The 17,219-nt window shown below is 47.3% G+C and overlaps 1 protein-coding gene across 1 annotated transcript in view; it reads left to right on the top strand.

The window, feature by feature from the left end:
* The window catches only part of Ift172 (intraflagellar transport 172), a 40,929-nt gene that overhangs the window by 948 nt on the left and 22,762 nt on the right, over positions 1-17,219 (top strand). The window contains exons 2-16 of the mRNA XM_052746148.1: positions 3,945-4,088; positions 4,271-4,383; positions 4,792-4,831; positions 5,097-5,162; positions 5,332-5,411; positions 5,588-5,675; positions 6,665-6,879; positions 7,802-7,925; positions 8,325-8,420; positions 9,267-9,428; positions 9,773-9,826; positions 10,005-10,108; positions 10,277-10,362; positions 14,112-14,224; positions 14,975-15,142. Of these exons, the coding sequence (XP_052602108.1) occupies positions 3,945-4,088; positions 4,271-4,383; positions 4,792-4,831; positions 5,097-5,162; positions 5,332-5,411; positions 5,588-5,675; positions 6,665-6,879; positions 7,802-7,925; positions 8,325-8,420; positions 9,267-9,428; positions 9,773-9,826; positions 10,005-10,108; positions 10,277-10,362; positions 14,112-14,224; positions 14,975-15,142 (1,653 nt within the window). The remainder of the gene's footprint in view (positions 1-3,944; positions 4,089-4,270; positions 4,384-4,791; positions 4,832-5,096; positions 5,163-5,331; positions 5,412-5,587; positions 5,676-6,664; positions 6,880-7,801; positions 7,926-8,324; positions 8,421-9,266; positions 9,429-9,772; positions 9,827-10,004; positions 10,109-10,276; positions 10,363-14,111; positions 14,225-14,974; positions 15,143-17,219) is intronic.

Raw genomic sequence — 17,219 nt, 5'->3', positions numbered from 1 at the left:
CTCATGCAAGTCGTCCACTGACCGCCACACACGCACCCCCCCCACACACACACCACCCCACCACACACAATAAATAAATGTAAGGAAAAAAAGTTTTTTAACTTTCTCTTTTTTTATTGACTCTTTGTGTCTTTCACATCCTGGATCCTGATCACACCCATCTCCTGTCCCCTCACATCTGCCCTCTATCCTGCAACCTAACCCCCCCAAATAAAACAAGATAAAATTTAAGATAGAAAAAGGAGAAAAAGAAAAAGGAAGAAAGGGAAAATCTTGTCATGGAAGCTGCAGTGTGACACAGTGAGTCACGCAGTAAACCCCTTTATCCATACATCTTGTGCGGGCGTTCATCGCAAAGGATCATTGGTCTGGTTTGAGGCCCCTGGTCTCTGCTACACTATCAGCACCAGGTCCTCACTGGGGCTCTTCCTGGACATCCCCTTGCTGTCCTGTGGGTGGAGATGTAAGGAAAAAGTTTTAGAGAGCATTGTAAACTGAAAAGCTGTGTGAAGACTAATAGACCACAGGGAAAGGCATCAAAACGGAATAGACAGGCTAACACTGCACAAATAAGGTTGGCTGTAGGGGAGATGATGGCTCTTCATAAGCAGGAGACACTGAATTCAGATCTCCAGCTTAAGTGCCAGGCACACCTGTAATCTCAGTTCTGGAGAGGCAGAGTCAGGTGGGTCCCAAGAGCTCATTGACCAGCCAGCCTAGCCAAATTTATGAACTCCAGGTTCCGTGAGAGACCCTGTCTCAAAAAATAAGGTGGTGTGCAGTTAAGGAAGACACTTGATCCTGACCTCTGGCCTCTACGTGCACACACAAACAGGCACATAGAAACCCCAACATCCACACACCTACATACGGAAAGAGTATGCTATTTGCAGAGGATGTTGCGTAGTGGTAGAGCATATGCTTGGCATGTGTGAGACCCTGCATTCGTCCCTAGCCCTACAAAAGGAAATCCCTTACCTGATCGTGGTGCCGTATGCCTGTAATCTCAGAATTGGTGAGGCTGAGGCAGGAAGGAGGCTTGCTGTGCGCTCAGAGCCAGCCTGACTACATAGCAAGACCTTCTTTTTAAAACTAAGAATAACGTGTGGCTTTTAGAGTCTCCTTGAGAAGTTGGGTGTAGTCCTACCTCAGCTTGATGTGCCATGCTTTGTTGACGCCCATGGGAGGCCTGCCCCTTTCTGAACAGAAACAGGAGCAGAGGAGTGGGGGTGGGGGAAAGTAGGAGGAGGGGATGGGAGAAGGGGGGCCGGGGAAACTGCAGTCAGGATGTAAAATAAATGAATAAATTTAATTAATAAAAAAGTTAAAAGAAAAAAAAAGAATAGCCAGGCATGATGCCTCATGCCTTGAATCAGGCAGATCTATGTGAGTTCAATCCCAGTCTGGTCTCACAAATTGAGTTCAAGGAGTACATAGAGAGCCCCTGTCTCAAAATAATAATAATAATAATAATAATAATAATAATAATAATAATAATGATAATAATAATGACAAAAATAAATAAAAGCATATGGTAGAATTAAGTTATTAATACATATACCACAACAGCGTAATTAAAGACATTACAGTTATAGCTTTTGGAATCAAACATACATGGATTCAAATATTCTATCTGTCATCAAAAAACTGTATATGTAATTTACTTTTTTAAATTTTCAGTGCCTCAGTTTCCCCATATGTAAAATGGGAATAATAATAGCTTCTACCTCAGAGATATGAGGTCAGGTACTTACTGGGTATCAAGCATTTATGAAAATGTCTGTCCCACTTCCTGTTCCACTCAGTTGTCAAGACAGACAGGCACTTATTGCAGAGAAAGGAGAATCCATCGATTATGGGACTTGGGGATGTTTGCAGGGTGTGTGGAGAGTAGAAGTAAATTGGAAGAAAGGAGAGTTGTAGGGGATGGAGCCCTGGCTCCGTGGTAGAACAATAAAAAGTTGTACTCCTTTCTCAGTAAACTTGTGTTGTCATCTGTAATTTCAAAATACCCTAATGGAAAAATTGGAAATAGAACCCCTCGGTCCCTAAAAAAAGATGATGTCATGGTGCAGCTGGGCCTGATGCCCAGGAAGGGCTCAGCCATGAAGGAAGGTGATCAGCCAAAGTTGGTGAAGCACCTGCACCCGCTTCTAACCTACGGTAGTGAGTGGTTGGATCATGACCATGGGGATGATGTGGCTGGTTATTTTTCTGGCTGTGGTTTGAGAATTTTGATGCAATGACCCCTTCCCCTTCTGGCTCTGGAAGCATTTGGGTTAGATGTAGAAAGTAAAAGTGTTTTAAGCCACACTTCTAGTAGCCAGAAATGATTACTCAAACATTTGGAGCAGGAGAAAAATTTTATCTCAAGAACAAAAACCTTTAGTGGTAGAGCCTTAGAGGACCCCAGCTGGTACAGTGAGGGACAAGCAGGAAGAATAATTCACTGTGGATGATCACTTATTTTCTTTTTATTTATTTTTTTATTTTGGTTTTTCAAGACAGGGTTTCTCTGTGCAGCTTTGGAGCCTATCCTGGATCTCACTCTGTAGACCAGGCTATCCTCGAACTCACAGAGATCCGCCTGCCTCTGCCGCCCGAGTGCTGGGATTAAAGGCGTGCGCCACCATGCCCGGTTCTTGTTTTTACTTTTTTTTAAGGACAACATCTCATATAACCCGGCTGGCTTCAAACTTGCTGTGTAGCTGAGGAGGATTTTGAATATCTGATCCTCTTGCCTCCACTTCCCAGGCGTGGGCCGCCATGCCTGTCATTCCCACATTCCTTTCATTTCTTAACTTACTCTTCTGAGGTGCCAAGAATCAAACTTGGGGAGTCGTGAGTGCAAGGCAAACACTCCACTGACTGGGCCGTATCTCAGCTTGTGCAGTGGTCACTTTTAACTCAAGACTTTGATAAAGCAGGCAGTTAGCAGGGAACAGTGACATTGTTTATCCCGAGTCTTCTAATTATGTTACTCCTTGTTTCCACATGTCCACTGTCTCTCCTGTTCCTGCCTAATAAATCCAGATGATTAGCTTGCCTCCAAAGGCCCTTCCTGAGCTAGCCCCGTCTGTGCTTCCTGCCCTACCTCCTCTCTCGTTTGCAAAGCCTCAGCTTCCTTAAATTGCTGGTCCTCGGCCAGAGCTTGACTCCGTTCATGCTACTCATTACGTCTGAAGTAATTTACCATTCACTGGCATCCATTCTTCAAAGTTTAATTTTGATCATTTAAGCATAAAATTGTCCTGAGCTTCTCTAAATTATTCCTGCACTCAGGACATATTATTCTTATGGAGCATTTCCAATTTTGTAGCATCCAATTAGGTCCTGGGGTTAGATCTGTGCTTCGTCTTTGTCTCTCTGTCAGCTCCTGGCCAAGTGCCTTTCTGGGTAAAGTGCTTGAAAATGTTAATTGAATGAGTAGCTATAAAGACTAAACTTTATCAGAATAATTGATTTTTTTTTTCCAGTAGCAGACCTGAAAGATGAGGGAATAAGCAGGCCATTGCTTTTGGAACAGTTGATGCATTATTTATACCATGAGTCTCAAAGCACATTAGGGGCTGAGGAGAGGCCTTGATAGGGACAGTGTTTGCTTGCCTTAAATGAAGCCCTGGGTCCTATCCCCAGCATGGCATAAACTAGACATGATGGTGCATGCGTCGAATCCTAGCACTCAGGAGGTAGAGACAGGAGAATCAGAAGTTCAAGTCATCCATGCCGTAGAGTGAATTTGAAGCCAGTCCGGGCCACACGAGGCTCTGGAAACTATTGTTCTTACAATTCAAGTGTCCGAGCACTTTGTCGTATTTTGTTTAGTTTTGAGAGAAGCATTGTGATGGTAGATGTAGAGCAAAGCCACGCTAAGACTGAGGAGCCTGGAGATACTTCACGCACCATAGACCAGCACTGTCTACACTGCCCCTTTGCCTCTGCAGGATGGAGCTGCAAAGGTGACTTGTATGGCCTGGTCCCAGAACAATGCTAAATTTGCTGTCTGCACGGTGGACCGCGTGGTACTGCTGTATGATGAACATGGGGAGCGAAGAGACAAGTTCTCCACCAAGCCAGCCGACATGAAGGTAGAGTGAACTCATGTGTGCTCTAACATGTTATCCTAGAAAACTTGGTAATCTGCCCGCTAGCCATAGACATGGGAAATGGTCTACGCTTTTTCTCAGTGTAAACCTCCCGGTCTTTTGGGACAGGTGTGTGTGTTTTGTTCTCTTTCATTTATACTCATTATTTTTGTTTTCACCCCTAGTACGGCAGGAAGAGCTACATGGTAAAAGGCATGGCTTTCTCTCCTGATTCCACTAAAATTGCCATAGGACAGACTGACAACATCATCTATGTCTACAAGATTGGAGAAGATTGGTGAGGATGGCGGGGAGGTGGCTTGTGGCCCACAGAAGAAGAGCTGGGCATGAGAAATGCTTTGCCGGGATAGGGATGGGGTCAACCGTGGAAAGCAGCAACGCCCTAGAGCCTGATGCTGTGGTGGCCATCCTGTGCCTGCCCCGTGTGTCCTGCAGTCCCGTCTCTGGAGGGATGAGTGTAAGGCCAGCGGAAGGTCCCGAGAGCCAGTGCGACGCTGTGTCTTTGATGTAGTTCCAGGGCTTCTTGGGCACCCACTCACATCTCCATCAGACCTCCCACAGAGGGACAGGAAGCGCTAGTTGGCCAGGAAAGGTTTCCGGTCTTGCTGCCTTTCATCCCCATCACGTCAGGCAGTTTATCTGCGGACGTGATTTTCAAGTATGCATCCTTGTCTTTGTTTGACAGGGGTGACAAGAAGGTGATCTGCAACAAGTTCATCCAGACGGTAAAGTTCACAGATGCGCAAACACCTGCTTATCTGCTTGGAAATGTCACCGGACTTGCCTCTGCCAATGTCTAGCCCTGATTTGACCTGCTGAGGGCTGGTGTGGACTGACTGCTCATTGTCACCTACTGAGGAGCCTTGTCGTGTCCCCTTCTCGCCTGCTCCCCCTGTAGAAGACTGGGGTGGCGGTGTGTGGTGGGTGGCGGGTTGTTATACATGTGCGAATTCACGCAGGCGGGGTTACCTTTCACCCTTTCTCATATAGAGCGCCGTCACTTGTCTGCAGTGGCCTGCGGAGTACATTATTGTCTTTGGACTGGCCGAAGGCAAGGTAAAGGAGGGGAAGGAAACCCAGAGTAGGTGTGAGGTGGGGATAATGGTCCTGGGGAGGTGGGGGAGAATATGGCTCCTCTTTTCCCCTGGAGATTAGTGTGGGCTTCATCTCAGTGCCTGGGCGAAAGTAGCCTAGCCAGACTTCTGCATATTCTTTGCTGTTTCAGGTTCGCTTAGCAAACACTAAAACTAACAAGTCGTCTACCATCTACGGGACAGACTCTTACGTGGTGGCATTGACAACCAAGTGAGTGGAAAAAATAAGACTGGGAAATGTCGGGAAGAAGCTGCATTTGACGGAAAGGGGACTTTCACGGGGTGTGTGTGTGTGTGTGTGTGTGTGTGTGTGTGTGTGTGTGTGAGAGAGAGAGAGAGAGAGAGAGTCTCTCCCTCTGTGTCCACCTGTCCGCCTTTGCCCTTCAGTTGCTCTGGGAAAGGGATCCTCTCGGGCCATGCAGACGGCACCATCGTCAGGTATTTCTTCGATGATGAAGGCTCTGGAGAGTCACAGGTATGCACCACGCATACTCTGGGGTGGGGTGGACATTCCAGGAGCCCCCCCGACCCCTGAGGTATTGGGGGAGGAGGCTGGGAGAGTGCGATCTCTGAGAGAAACATTTGGGTGCCGCCACAGAGATCTGCATTCAGGAGGCTAGAGCTCACTATTTATAGGGAGGAGTGGGTGGAAGGGACCTTGAGAGAGGGGGGAGAAAGACTGAGGGGGACAAAAAGTGAAAATTATTTCCACTTATGTAAATAGATACATATACACAAATGTGTGTGTGTGTGTATATATATATACGTGTTTACGTAACACACATACATCCGTGTCCATGGGGGGAAAGACGTTAACAGGCCAGCGAGCTAGCTCAGCAGGTAAAGGTGCCCGATGCCAAACCTGTCAGGACCCATGCGGTGCAAGGACAGACGTGACTTATCTGCAAGTTATCCTGTGCCCTCCAACCACATGCACACAAGCACAGATGTGCACACACATGCAAATGCACACATACAAATCAATAAAATATTAACGAGGTAACTATTTTCTTGGAAAAAGAAAAGATAGACATAAAGGGAAGTGTTGGTGTTTTGCTCAGTATATTTCAGTACTATTGAATTGTTTACATTGTGAGTTAACTGTGTAATTAATTACATTTAGCCCTCCTTGAAGCCATGTGCCATCTTGGGCCTACACAGTGTAGTTACTGTGTGTTGTGTCCCTTTGGGTGGCTTTACTAGTACATACCAGAGAGCTCCAACACTCACACCACTGTGAGTACAAGGTCAACAAGTATATACATAAGGCACGTGTGTGCTCATGACCCGAAGGATAATTTGTGAAGTCTTCAGAATTAGCGTGTGTTGGGGTGGGGAAATGTTGGCCGGAAGATTTTTTTTTTCTCGGCAGGGTGGGATGGTCAAGAGTGTGTGGATCAGCTTCGAGGTTGAGGCATTTCTAGGGTGGCATCCGCAAAGTACAATTGAAACGTTCTGTCTCAGGGGAAGCTGGTTAGCCATCCATGCCCACCCTATGCGTTGGCCTGGGCAACCAACAGCATTGTGGCTGCGGGCTGTGATCGGAGGATCGTGGCCTATGGGAAGGAAGGCCACGTGCTGCAGACTTTCGACTACAGCCGTGACCCTCAGGAGCGGGAATTCACCACAGCCGCAGCAAGTCCTGGAGGCCAGTCTGTCGTGCTGGGCAGTTATGACAGGTAGGTCCCCTGTCCAGTTGCACTGTCTTTCTCTGGACTCTCTGCGCTGGCCGAGTTGTCCTGAATTGCAGCGGGAGCGTGGACAGAAGCCACGTCTGTTGAAAGGGATTCTCAGATTGTCATCCGTTGGCATGCTGGCGGCTTCAGAATGCAGTGTGCTGCTGCAGCTGGGATTCCACAGCAGAATCCATCACATCCTCCGCGTCCCCACTTCAGACTGGAGTTCATCCCACTGCGCCATAGTTGTTGCTTCTGTTTTGAGGAGTTCTTGAGAAGAACTCTGAGTAGCCATCTTTTTCTCTCCGGTGCCTGCGTTGGCAGCTGGCATGTGACGTATAGCCACTGCTTGGTGAATGAATAAAGAACGAAACAACAGCTAAGCAGCTGGGGTCAGGTCCCCTCTTCTCTGTCTGTCTGTCTGTCTGCCTTTGTGGCCTTTCAGTCCTGTGTGTCTCCTTACGTGCCTTTCTTCTTCAACTGCTACACTTTGTTTTTCCTTCTTTCCTCTCCTGGCAGTCTGTTTGTCTCACTTGTCCTGCTGTCCTGCTTTCTCTTCTTCTGGCCTTTGTTGTTGTCTTTGATTTTTGAGACGGGGTCTCATTCTGTGGCCCATCTAGCCTGGAACTCACTCGGTAGACCAGGCTGGCCTCAGACTTGCAGTGATCCTCCTGCCTCTGCCTCCCAAGTGTTGGCATTACAGGTGTGCCCCGCCACGCCTGGCACCCATCTTCTTGCCCTGTTTCCCTTTGCCTTGACTTCCTCAGCTCCCTCTGCACTGTTTTTACCCTCCCTGCTGGGCTGCCTTGCTGATCCCTTCTTTTGTGTCTGCTTCCCTTTCTCACGGAGTGAGACGGCTCCCTTTCTCACCGAGTGAGACGGCTCCCTTTCATGACTAGCTTATTTTCACTCTTTCCCTCTCTAGACTCCGGGTGTTCAACTGGAGTCCTCGAAGAAGCATCTGGGAAGAGGCCAAGCCCAAGGAGATTGCCAACTTATACACCGTCACTGCCTTGGCCTGGAAACGGGACGGCTCACGACTCTGTGCGGTGTGTTAGTCTTGCTCCTTTCTGTATTAGTGATTGTCTCCACACTAGACTAAAATGCTCCCTGTGCCAAGGCACCACTGTGACACAAGAGATGCTCCAGCTGCCTTGTGACTTCAACCCAAAAATCTGCTGTTAAAGGCAGGAAAGAGAAATTTGCACTTTCCTGGAGACCCCAAAGGACACACTTGTCCAGGGGACCCTGATTGCTCCCTCATTATCCAATCCACATGTGATGCCTGTAAGTCCTCTTTGGATAGGTCCAAAGCCTGGCCACTCCTGTGCTGGCCGCTCGTCTCTAGACTGTGACCCCGAGGACTGAGGTCCTGAGAGTGTATCTAGACACCGTCCCGTGCCAGCACACCCATGCATTGCCTTCCATGCTGTCCCTTCGTCTCTCAGGGCACACTCTGTGGCGGGGTGGAGCAGTTTGACTGTTGCCTGCGAAGGAGCATTTACAAGAACAAGTTCGAGCTGACGTATGTGGGACCCAGCCAGGTGAGCAGCCGATGGCCTATCATGCTGAGATCGCCCATGGCTCACCCGTCCTTGTGCCATTTCCCTACCTGCTGGCCACAGCCACAGTCAAATGTAACCTTCATCGCCCTGGCAGGGAACAGAGTGTGTCAGGGCGACTTCTTGGCAACGCTCCTGCTGTAGAGATGTTCTGGCCTGTTGTAAGGAAAGGGTTAAGCACCAGGCTCAAGAGTACAGGGACTGGCACCTTTATCTTTCTGGTGTCAAGCTGTCTGTCTCCCCAGCGCTGCCCACTAGAGGAGTCGATGAGCAGGATCATGAGCTACCATAAAGCTCCAGGACTCTGTCGTCTTAGAGACACACTTTCACTCTCCCTGTGCCCTTCCCTGCATTTATTATTGGTTTGTTCCTTTACCTTTCCATTCTCTCCAGAAACATTTATCCTTTCCCTGCTGTTGTTAGTGCTGCTAGGGACTGAGAATGCAAAGGTGATTTATCTGGAAGACATTGTACCAGGGCCAGAGATATGGCTCTTACTATTCTTGCAGAGGACATGAGTTCAGTTCCCAGCACCCATGTTAAGTGGTTCACAACAATCACTTGTAACTTCAGCCCTAGGAGATCCAACACCCTCTCTGCACTCACCTTTGTACACACCTACATACATAATTAAAAATCTTAAAAAAAAAAAAAAAAAAGAAAGAAAGATATTGTGGTCTGGCATGTGGCCAGTGAGTTTTGAGGCCAGCCTGGACTACATAGCAAGTTCCAAGCCAACCAGGGCTACATGTCTCAAAATAAATAAATTCAGAAGTAGAAGAGGAAGAAAAAGAAAGGAAATCTAATCTCGGCCCTGCCCCTTACCAGGTGATCGTGAAGAACCTATCTTCAGGGACCAGGGTGGTGCTCAAGTCCCACTATGGCTATGAGGTAGAGGAGGTGAAGATCCTGGGAAAGGAACGGTACTTGGTAGCTCACACGTCAGACACGCTGCTGCTCGGAGACTTGAACACTAACCGCCTCAGCGAGGTAGGAACCGAGGATGGCAAGGTGGGTAATGGGATGTCTTGGCTTGCTAATTCTAGAGACACAGGGCCCCAAGAAGTAGGATCCCCAAAGGAGACCATTCTGACGCTGGTGACCTCGTTTCAGTAGTGAGAGGTGTGGAATCATGGTGTATAAATTTCCATAGCTGGACTGTGTTTTGCCACCATCTCTCAGAAATGTGGGGACCAGGGCAAGAATCTGATGAGCGCATCTTTTGTGTAATGTCAAAGCCTGGAACGCCGTCTCTTCCTCCCCACTGACATCCTTCCAGCCTTGTCCTGGGTCGTTGTCCACACTGTCTCTGACGTTTTCTCCTCACTCTGCAGATAGCCTGGCAGGGATCTGGTGGCAATGAGAAATACTTCTTTGAAAATGAGAATGTGAGTAGAGAGCTCGATTCCCCGCCCCCTTCAATGAGCCCCATTCCAGCTCCTAGTCAGAGGGGTGAGCGGCAGGGGAGGGGGAGACTGCAGGCAAAGGGTGGGGACGAAGCAGGAAGAGGTGAGAAGCCGTCCTGAACCACGTTTTTCTCCATGCCTCCTTCCTCTTCCTCCCCAGGTATGCATGATCTTCAATGCTGGCGAGCTGACCCTGGTAGAATATGGGAGTAATGACTCCTTGGGTTCTGTGCGCACTGAATTCATGAACCCTCACCTCATCAGGTAACCTCACAAGGGTCTCTGAACGCTTGAAATCCAGAAGGATTCCTTTTGAGCTTCTAAACTGTATGCCCCCAGATCAGTCTAAAAATGTCATCCCACGTGGTACTTCAGAACCGTCAAGAAGACCCCAGGCTGAGCCCATTTTACCTCACCTTGTTCTTGTCGCAGTGTCCGTATCAATGAGAGGTGCCAGCGAGGAATGGAAGATAATAAGAAATTGGCTTATCTTGTTGATATTAAGACTATTGCTATAGGTAAGATGCTCTTATCACTTTAATATGGAAACGGATACCTGTATTGCACTTCTGTATCATGGGATCACATTCACTGACAAGTCCAGGAGTCTGAAAGGTACCAGGTGAACATGTAACCTCATTTTTACAGCCATTATAGGAAATATTTAATTCCCTGTGGGTATGCCTTTATGTAAGTATCTAGCTATGGATATATAAATGCACAGGCCTATCAGATAGGCCTGTTTATTTAATTTCCATCTTCTCTAGTAATATATCTTAGGGTCAGCAAGTTGTAAACAGTAGAGAAGAATTATCAGCAAATTTAGGAATTTTCCTGTTTAGACGCCATCAAATCATAGACTATTTAGAACTGAGAGGGCTGTATTTTTTTTTATGTTTATGTCCTTTATTATTAGTAACTAGTAACAATAGAAACTTAATTTGCATTTCACAAGTGTTTCATTTATAAATATTAACTTTGTAATTTGTATCACCAAATGTTACAAGCATGGAAGAAAGGATCGAGAATAGCATAGTATCCTCCAGAAAGTGTAGAGACGAGCGTGCATATACAGCATAGCTGTGCGAATGGGACTCTGGCGCCAGCTACCCCGGCTGTACTTGCTACAGTGTGAGCTTACCAAAGTTAGTCTTTCTTAGTTTCTTCACCCACGGAGAGGGAGCGAAGACAGCGCCTGCGTCCGAGGGGAGCACTTAGACCCCCGCCTGCCACACAGTCATTTAATAAACGAGCTGCTGACCGTCATGGCATGTCGTTAATCCGTGCTTACTCATGCCTAGTTCTGTTGAATCCTAACGTGTCGTTGCATTTACATTGAGTCTTTTCCCTCATCTCTTACTCATGGGCATTTAGAGTGTTAATTTTTTTTTTCCTTTTTGGTTGTTTTGTTTTATTTTTTCGAGACAGGGTTTCTATATGTAGCCCTGGCTGTCCTGGAACTCACTCTGTAGACCAGGCTGCCTTTGAACTCAGAGATCCACTTCCCTCTGCCTCCCAATTGCTGGGACAAAAGGTGTGTGCTGCCACACCCTGCTGAGTGTTAATTTTTTAAGGTTTATTTATTTTATGTGTATGGATATTTTGCCTGCATGTATGTCTGTGCACCATGTACATGCCTTATGCCCCTGGAGGTCAAAAGAGGGTATTAGGATCCCTGGAACTTGACTTATACATGAGTGTCAGATGCCATGTGGGTACTGGGAATTGAACCTGGGCCCTCTGGAAGAGCAGTCAGTACTTTTAACCACTGAACCATTTCTTTAACCCCTAGTCGTTTGGGGGTTTTTGTTGTTTGTTTTGGTCTTGTTTGTTTGTTTGTTTCCCAGAGCTGAGGACTGAACCCAGGGCCCTTGTGCTTGCTAGACAAGCACTCTACCACTGAGCTAAATCCCCAACCCCTTGTTTTGTTTTTTAATCACAGCAATGCTGCTTGCTGAGGTCTATGCTTAGGGTAGAATTGCTGAATCACAGAGGGGCTGTGTCTTCAACTTCACTAAGTGTTTCCCATTGCTCTCCAGAGAGGTTGATCAACCTCAGTTCCTCTCCCAGTTAGAATTCCTCTTCTTCCACATCCTCTCCAGGACCTGAAATGCCTGGTGTGTGTGAAATGCTATTGCATTTATTATTAACCACTTGGATTTCTCCTTCTGTAACCTGCCAGTTCTTATCCCATATGCATTGTGAAAGCCAAGTGTTTTGTTGAAGATGGGAAATTTTTACGTATGTATGTAGCCTCTGATGGGTACTTACATTGTAGATTTTTTTTTCTCAGTCTGTGTGGCTTGACTTTTCTCTCTTTTAGGTGTCTTTAGTATTGAGACATTTAAAGAATGGATTATACTTATTTATGTCATGGTACTGGTTTGGGGACATGCATGCCATGGCACTCAAGTGGGAATCAAAAGACAACCTGAGGTGCAGTGGGTCCTTTTCTTCCACCATGTGGCTGTAAGGGATCAGACTCAGGCCCTGCAGCAAGCGCTTTAAAACTTAATTTAGGGGCTAATGAGATGACTTAGCATCTAAAGGTACTTGCCACCAAGCCTGATGACTTGACGTCAGCTCCTTCAAGAGGGAACTGACTCCTATAAGCTGTCTCCTGACGTCCACATGTGCTCCTTGCAAAATAAAAACAAATAAATAAAAGTGCAACTGATAGATTTTTAGTTTAAACAAAAAATTGAGTCTAGGGATAGAGCTTGGGGGTAGACTGCATGGCAGGCCTGTGTTCCGTCAGCAGATCTACCAAAATAATAGTAGAATAATTGCTGATTTTTGAGGTCTCATCTAACAACTTTTTCTCTTCCTCCCTCCTATATTTTAACATTCTTAAATTTTGCTTTCCACCTGGAATTTATTTTTGTGTGTGGTGTGGGTAGGTAGGGTTTTTACCTTGATTTTCTCCATCTGTTAACCGTTTACTGAAAGCCCACTAATTTGTTATGCCATCCTGTCATAAACCAAGCTTTCATACACATATGGGCCTCTTCTTAAGATAGTTTCATGTTTCATGAATATTACATTTCATACTGAGCTCAGAAATGCAGGTATCCGCAGTGGGAATGATATGTAGGCCAAGAGGCCTAAGCCTCTGGTGCCAATGGTAAACTATGAGACTTCAGACAAGTCCAGTCCCTCCTCAGGGGTCATTTTCAGTATATCTAAAATGACATAGTTCTTCAATTTTCTGAGTCACCAGTCCTTTTTAATGTAATGAAAAGTATAGACATTTCCAGAAAAAAATGCATGTACATCAAATTTTGCATACAATTTCAGTGTTCCCAGGAATCCTTGCAGCTCAAACATGGCTTGCTCTGGCTTGGTTTTGGTTGCTGTTTCCTTTTTCAGTGTCTGGAGACAGGGTCTCAAGTCGCCCAGATTGGCTTTACCCTTGAGTACTGGGGTTACAGATAGGAATCACCATGCCTGCTGTCATGATTTCTGTGTCTCCAAGTTACCAGCCTGTGTACCAGCTGGTCTCCAGTGGGCCATCTTCCTGACCCGGCCTTTCTGCCCTGTGCTCGAACTCTGGGCATGAGCCACTCGGCTGCACTGAGCCTGGCTTTCCTCAGAGGCTCCCTTCTACTGTTCACTCTGAACCCACTGGTGCCGTCTCAGCTCGTGCACTCCATTGCTCAGGTGACCTTGGAGTCAGTATGACATCACCAAGGTCACTTCATTCATCAGCTTCTCTGGTACCCAGTGACACATTCACCCTTTTTTACTTCTTTACTCAAGACAGGGTCAAACTGGGTAGTGGGAGCTGGCTGACATAGAAGGGCCTGGCTGCCACCTCCCACTCTCTGCCTCCGATTTCTGAGGGCTGGGGTTATTGTAATGTATCACCATGTCTCCATGAGATCTTTTAGTTGCCTACAAAGTCAAAGTAAAACGTCTATAATTCTAGACAAGTTCCTTGACAGGGTTTCTCTGTGTAGCCTTAGCTGTTCTTGGCTGTCCTGGAACTCTCTCTATAGACCAGGCTGGCCTTGAACTCACAGAGATCCACCTGCCTCTGCCTCCTGAGTGCTGAGATTAAAGGCGTGCACAACCATGCTTGGCGAAACCCAGTTTTTTAAGCATCCTAGAAAAATTGTGCAGTATTTATCATTTGCAGTCCCCATTGGTACCCCTGGACTGATAAAATGTTCTTAAAGCCCAACGTAATTGTAAGGCCAGCATTCTCCAGACAACTGCAGCCCTGGACATGGCTGGGATCACCCTTCTTACCTTGTCTCCTTTGCAGTGGATCTGATTGGCGGCTACAACATTGGTACAATCAATCACGAGAGCCGTGTGGATTGGCTGGAACTTAATGAGACTGGACACAAGCTTCTCTTCAGGGACCGCAAACTTCGTGTGAGAGGGGTTACTAGGGCCTTAGGCCTGGGCTGGTCCATAAAGGGCATGAAAAAAAAATGTTACCAGGGACTGTGGGGGCAATGCAGGACAGAAGTCCTTGGTTCCATATGCCATTAGCATAGCAGAAGGGATAAAGAATAGTCTGTACCCCGTCACAGTGTGTCCTAGGTACCCTGAAGGAGACTGTCTTCTGATGGGGACAGAGTCAGGAAGGGCGTTCCGGGGTCGGTTTCTCTGACTGTTCACCAGTCTGTCCTCGTGAGGCTGCTGCCCCCTCCTCAGGTCTGGCTGGCCTTTGCCCACTCCCACTCCAGCAGTGCGCTTCAGCCACACTTAGCTGAAGGTGTGGAGGCTGGCTTGAGAAGTCCCTCCTTGCACTTGCATATTCTCTTCTCAGTATGGCCTCACCCGAGTTCAGCCTCTCGTGTGATTGGTGGTTTCGGTGAGAGCCACACGGCAGACCATCAGCTCGTTTAGTTTTATTTGGGAGCCTTGCCTGTTAATCTGACCCAGGGTTACTCTAAGAACGAAAGTCCGACCTTCACCTAACCACACCTTGAATGTAGGCGTTAGCTTGTTTGGTCATCTCATACTTGACCAGAGTCAGGATAAACCAACTTAGCATCAACTCCAGGGGCTGGCAACTCAGTACGTCACTGACTGGTGGGTCGTTTACCACAGGGAAAATGGGCAGAATCGGATGACATCACCACACCGCTTCCTAATTGTGCTGTCTCCCTCCTCCAGCTGCATCTATATGATATTGAAAGCTGCGCTAAGACAATGATCCTCAACTTCTGCTCCTACGTGCAGTGGGTTCCCGGGAGTGATGTGCTGGTAGCTCAGAACCGCAACAGCTTATGTGTGTGGTACAACATTGAGGCACCTGAGAGAGTCACCATGTCCTCCATCAGGGTATGTTGACACCAGGAGCCCCCAGACGTGTCCATCTAATTAGGTAGAGCCCCGGGGAGAAGTCTGTGAAGGCTGCTTGACTTTCTCCACCCACCCCCCATAATCTCCATGATGAAACGGGCAAGCAGAGCTTTCGCTCCCTCCCCATACTGGCTCCAGATTGTCCTTGCCTGGGTTTCCTGACCTTGTATTACATTCCTGGAGATGAGCCCACGTGGGTTCCTGTGGCCCTGGGACTGTGTGGAGTCTCCAAAGGGAGTTCTTTCTAGTCTGGAAGATAGACCCCAGTAGGAGGGATGGTTCCATGCCATCATCCTTGTGCTGGTTTGCTGTTGTAGGCCATTCAGAATCTCTCCTTTCTCAAATTACACATAAAACACTCTCCACTGACCCGTCTCACACACACACACACACACACACACACACCATCCAAAATCTGTTTGAGATACCCTTGAACCCTTAACAGGCGCTTGAAGGCTCAAGTTAGCCAGCATCTCTCCCCAACAAATGACATAAGGGCCTTGAGAGTCTTTGACTCCGATCACTGCCCTTTTTCCTTTGTGGACCTGTATTTTAATTCTACCGTTAGATGTTCTGTTCTGTTTTGGTTTTTTTTGTTGTTGTTTTTTGTTTTCCGAGACAGGGTTTCTCTGTGTAGCTTTGGTGTCTGTCCTGGATCTCACTCTGTAGCCCAGGCTGGGCTCGAACTCACAGAGATCCGCCTGACTCTGCCTCCCGAGTGCTGGGATTAAAGGCGTGCGCCACCACCGCCCGGCCACCTTTAGATTTTTAAATTACATTTATTTACTTTATGTGCATGTGTATGCACACATGCACAAATACCATGGCATATATATGTGGAGGTCAGAGGACAGCTGCTGAGAGTTGGCTCTCTCCTTCACCATGCGGGTCCTGGGGTTGAATACAGGCCAGTGAGCGCCTCTGCCTGTCCAACCTTCTCTCTAGCTCTTAGTTCTCAACTTCATTGTTCCTGCTGTGCTGGGAGCAAACCCAGCATGCTTCAGGCACGCTACACATGTATTTACCACTGCACTGTAAACTACATGCAGTGGGTTTCCAGGGTTAGACCTTTAGTTTTGATGGTGTTTGTGGTTGGTTGGTTTGTTTGGTTTGGTTTTTGGTTTTGGGAGGTTCTTTTTTTAGAAAATATTTATTTTATGTTATGTGTGTGTTTGTTTTGCCTACATTTATCTGTGCACCACATGCAAGCCTGGTGCCTGTGGAGACCAGAAGAGAGTGTCAGGTTCCCTGGAACTAGAGTTACAGATAGTTATAAGCTGCCATGTGGGTGCTGGGAAACAAACCCAAGTCCTCTGTAAGAACTAACCACTGAGCCATCTCTCCAACTGGAAAGTCATGCTAGTCTTGAACTTTCTATAGTTCTGCCTTTACCTCCTAAGTGCCTGAGGGCTGGCATTACAGACCTGTGCCACCATGCCTGGCTAGTAAGGGTTTTTTCCCTCCCAAAATAGTCACCATTCATTTTCATTTTCTCATTCTTTCTCTCCCTCCTCCCTGAATGACCCAGAACTTGTAGCCCAGGTTGGCCTTGAACTTATCCTCCTGCCTCTGCCTCCCCGAGTGCTGGTACCACAAGCATGGGCCGCCACACATGGCTCATGACATCATCATCTTGTGGGCGGAGCTTAGACTTGCCACCAGTGTATTTCTCTCTCTCTGCCTGCAGTGTTGGTCTCCCCTCAGGACTTACTTTTCTTCCTGGAGAATATCATTTAGAAATTCCTGTGGTGAAAGTCCTTCAGTGGAAGATTATAATCTCTCAGTTTTTGATGATCTGAAAGTGGTTTTGTTTAGCTTTTGTTCCAAAAACACTTTTGGACTCAGTACCTGACTGACAGCTAACTCTTCTTAGCTTTTTGTAACATGCTATCCCAATAATTAACTTGCCTGTTGTGTGCACCTGAGTGCAGGGTGCCTGCTGAGGCCAGAAGAGGGCACCAGATCCCCCGGAGCTGGAGTTACAGGCTGCTGTGAGCTGCCTGATGTGGGTGCTGGGAGCCAAGCTCAGGTCCTCTGCCAGAGCACTCAGGAGTCT

This window comes from Peromyscus californicus, unplaced genomic scaffold (assembly GCF_007827085.1).
Source record: "Peromyscus californicus insignis strain IS unplaced genomic scaffold, ASM782708v3 Scaffold_1__1_contigs__length_55948999, whole genome shotgun sequence".
In the NCBI taxonomy this organism is placed as follows: Eukaryota; Metazoa; Chordata; class Mammalia; order Rodentia; family Cricetidae; genus Peromyscus; species Peromyscus californicus.
The sequence above is the reverse complement of the archived record's forward strand: the minus strand, read 5'-3'. Positions and strand labels throughout refer to the sequence as shown.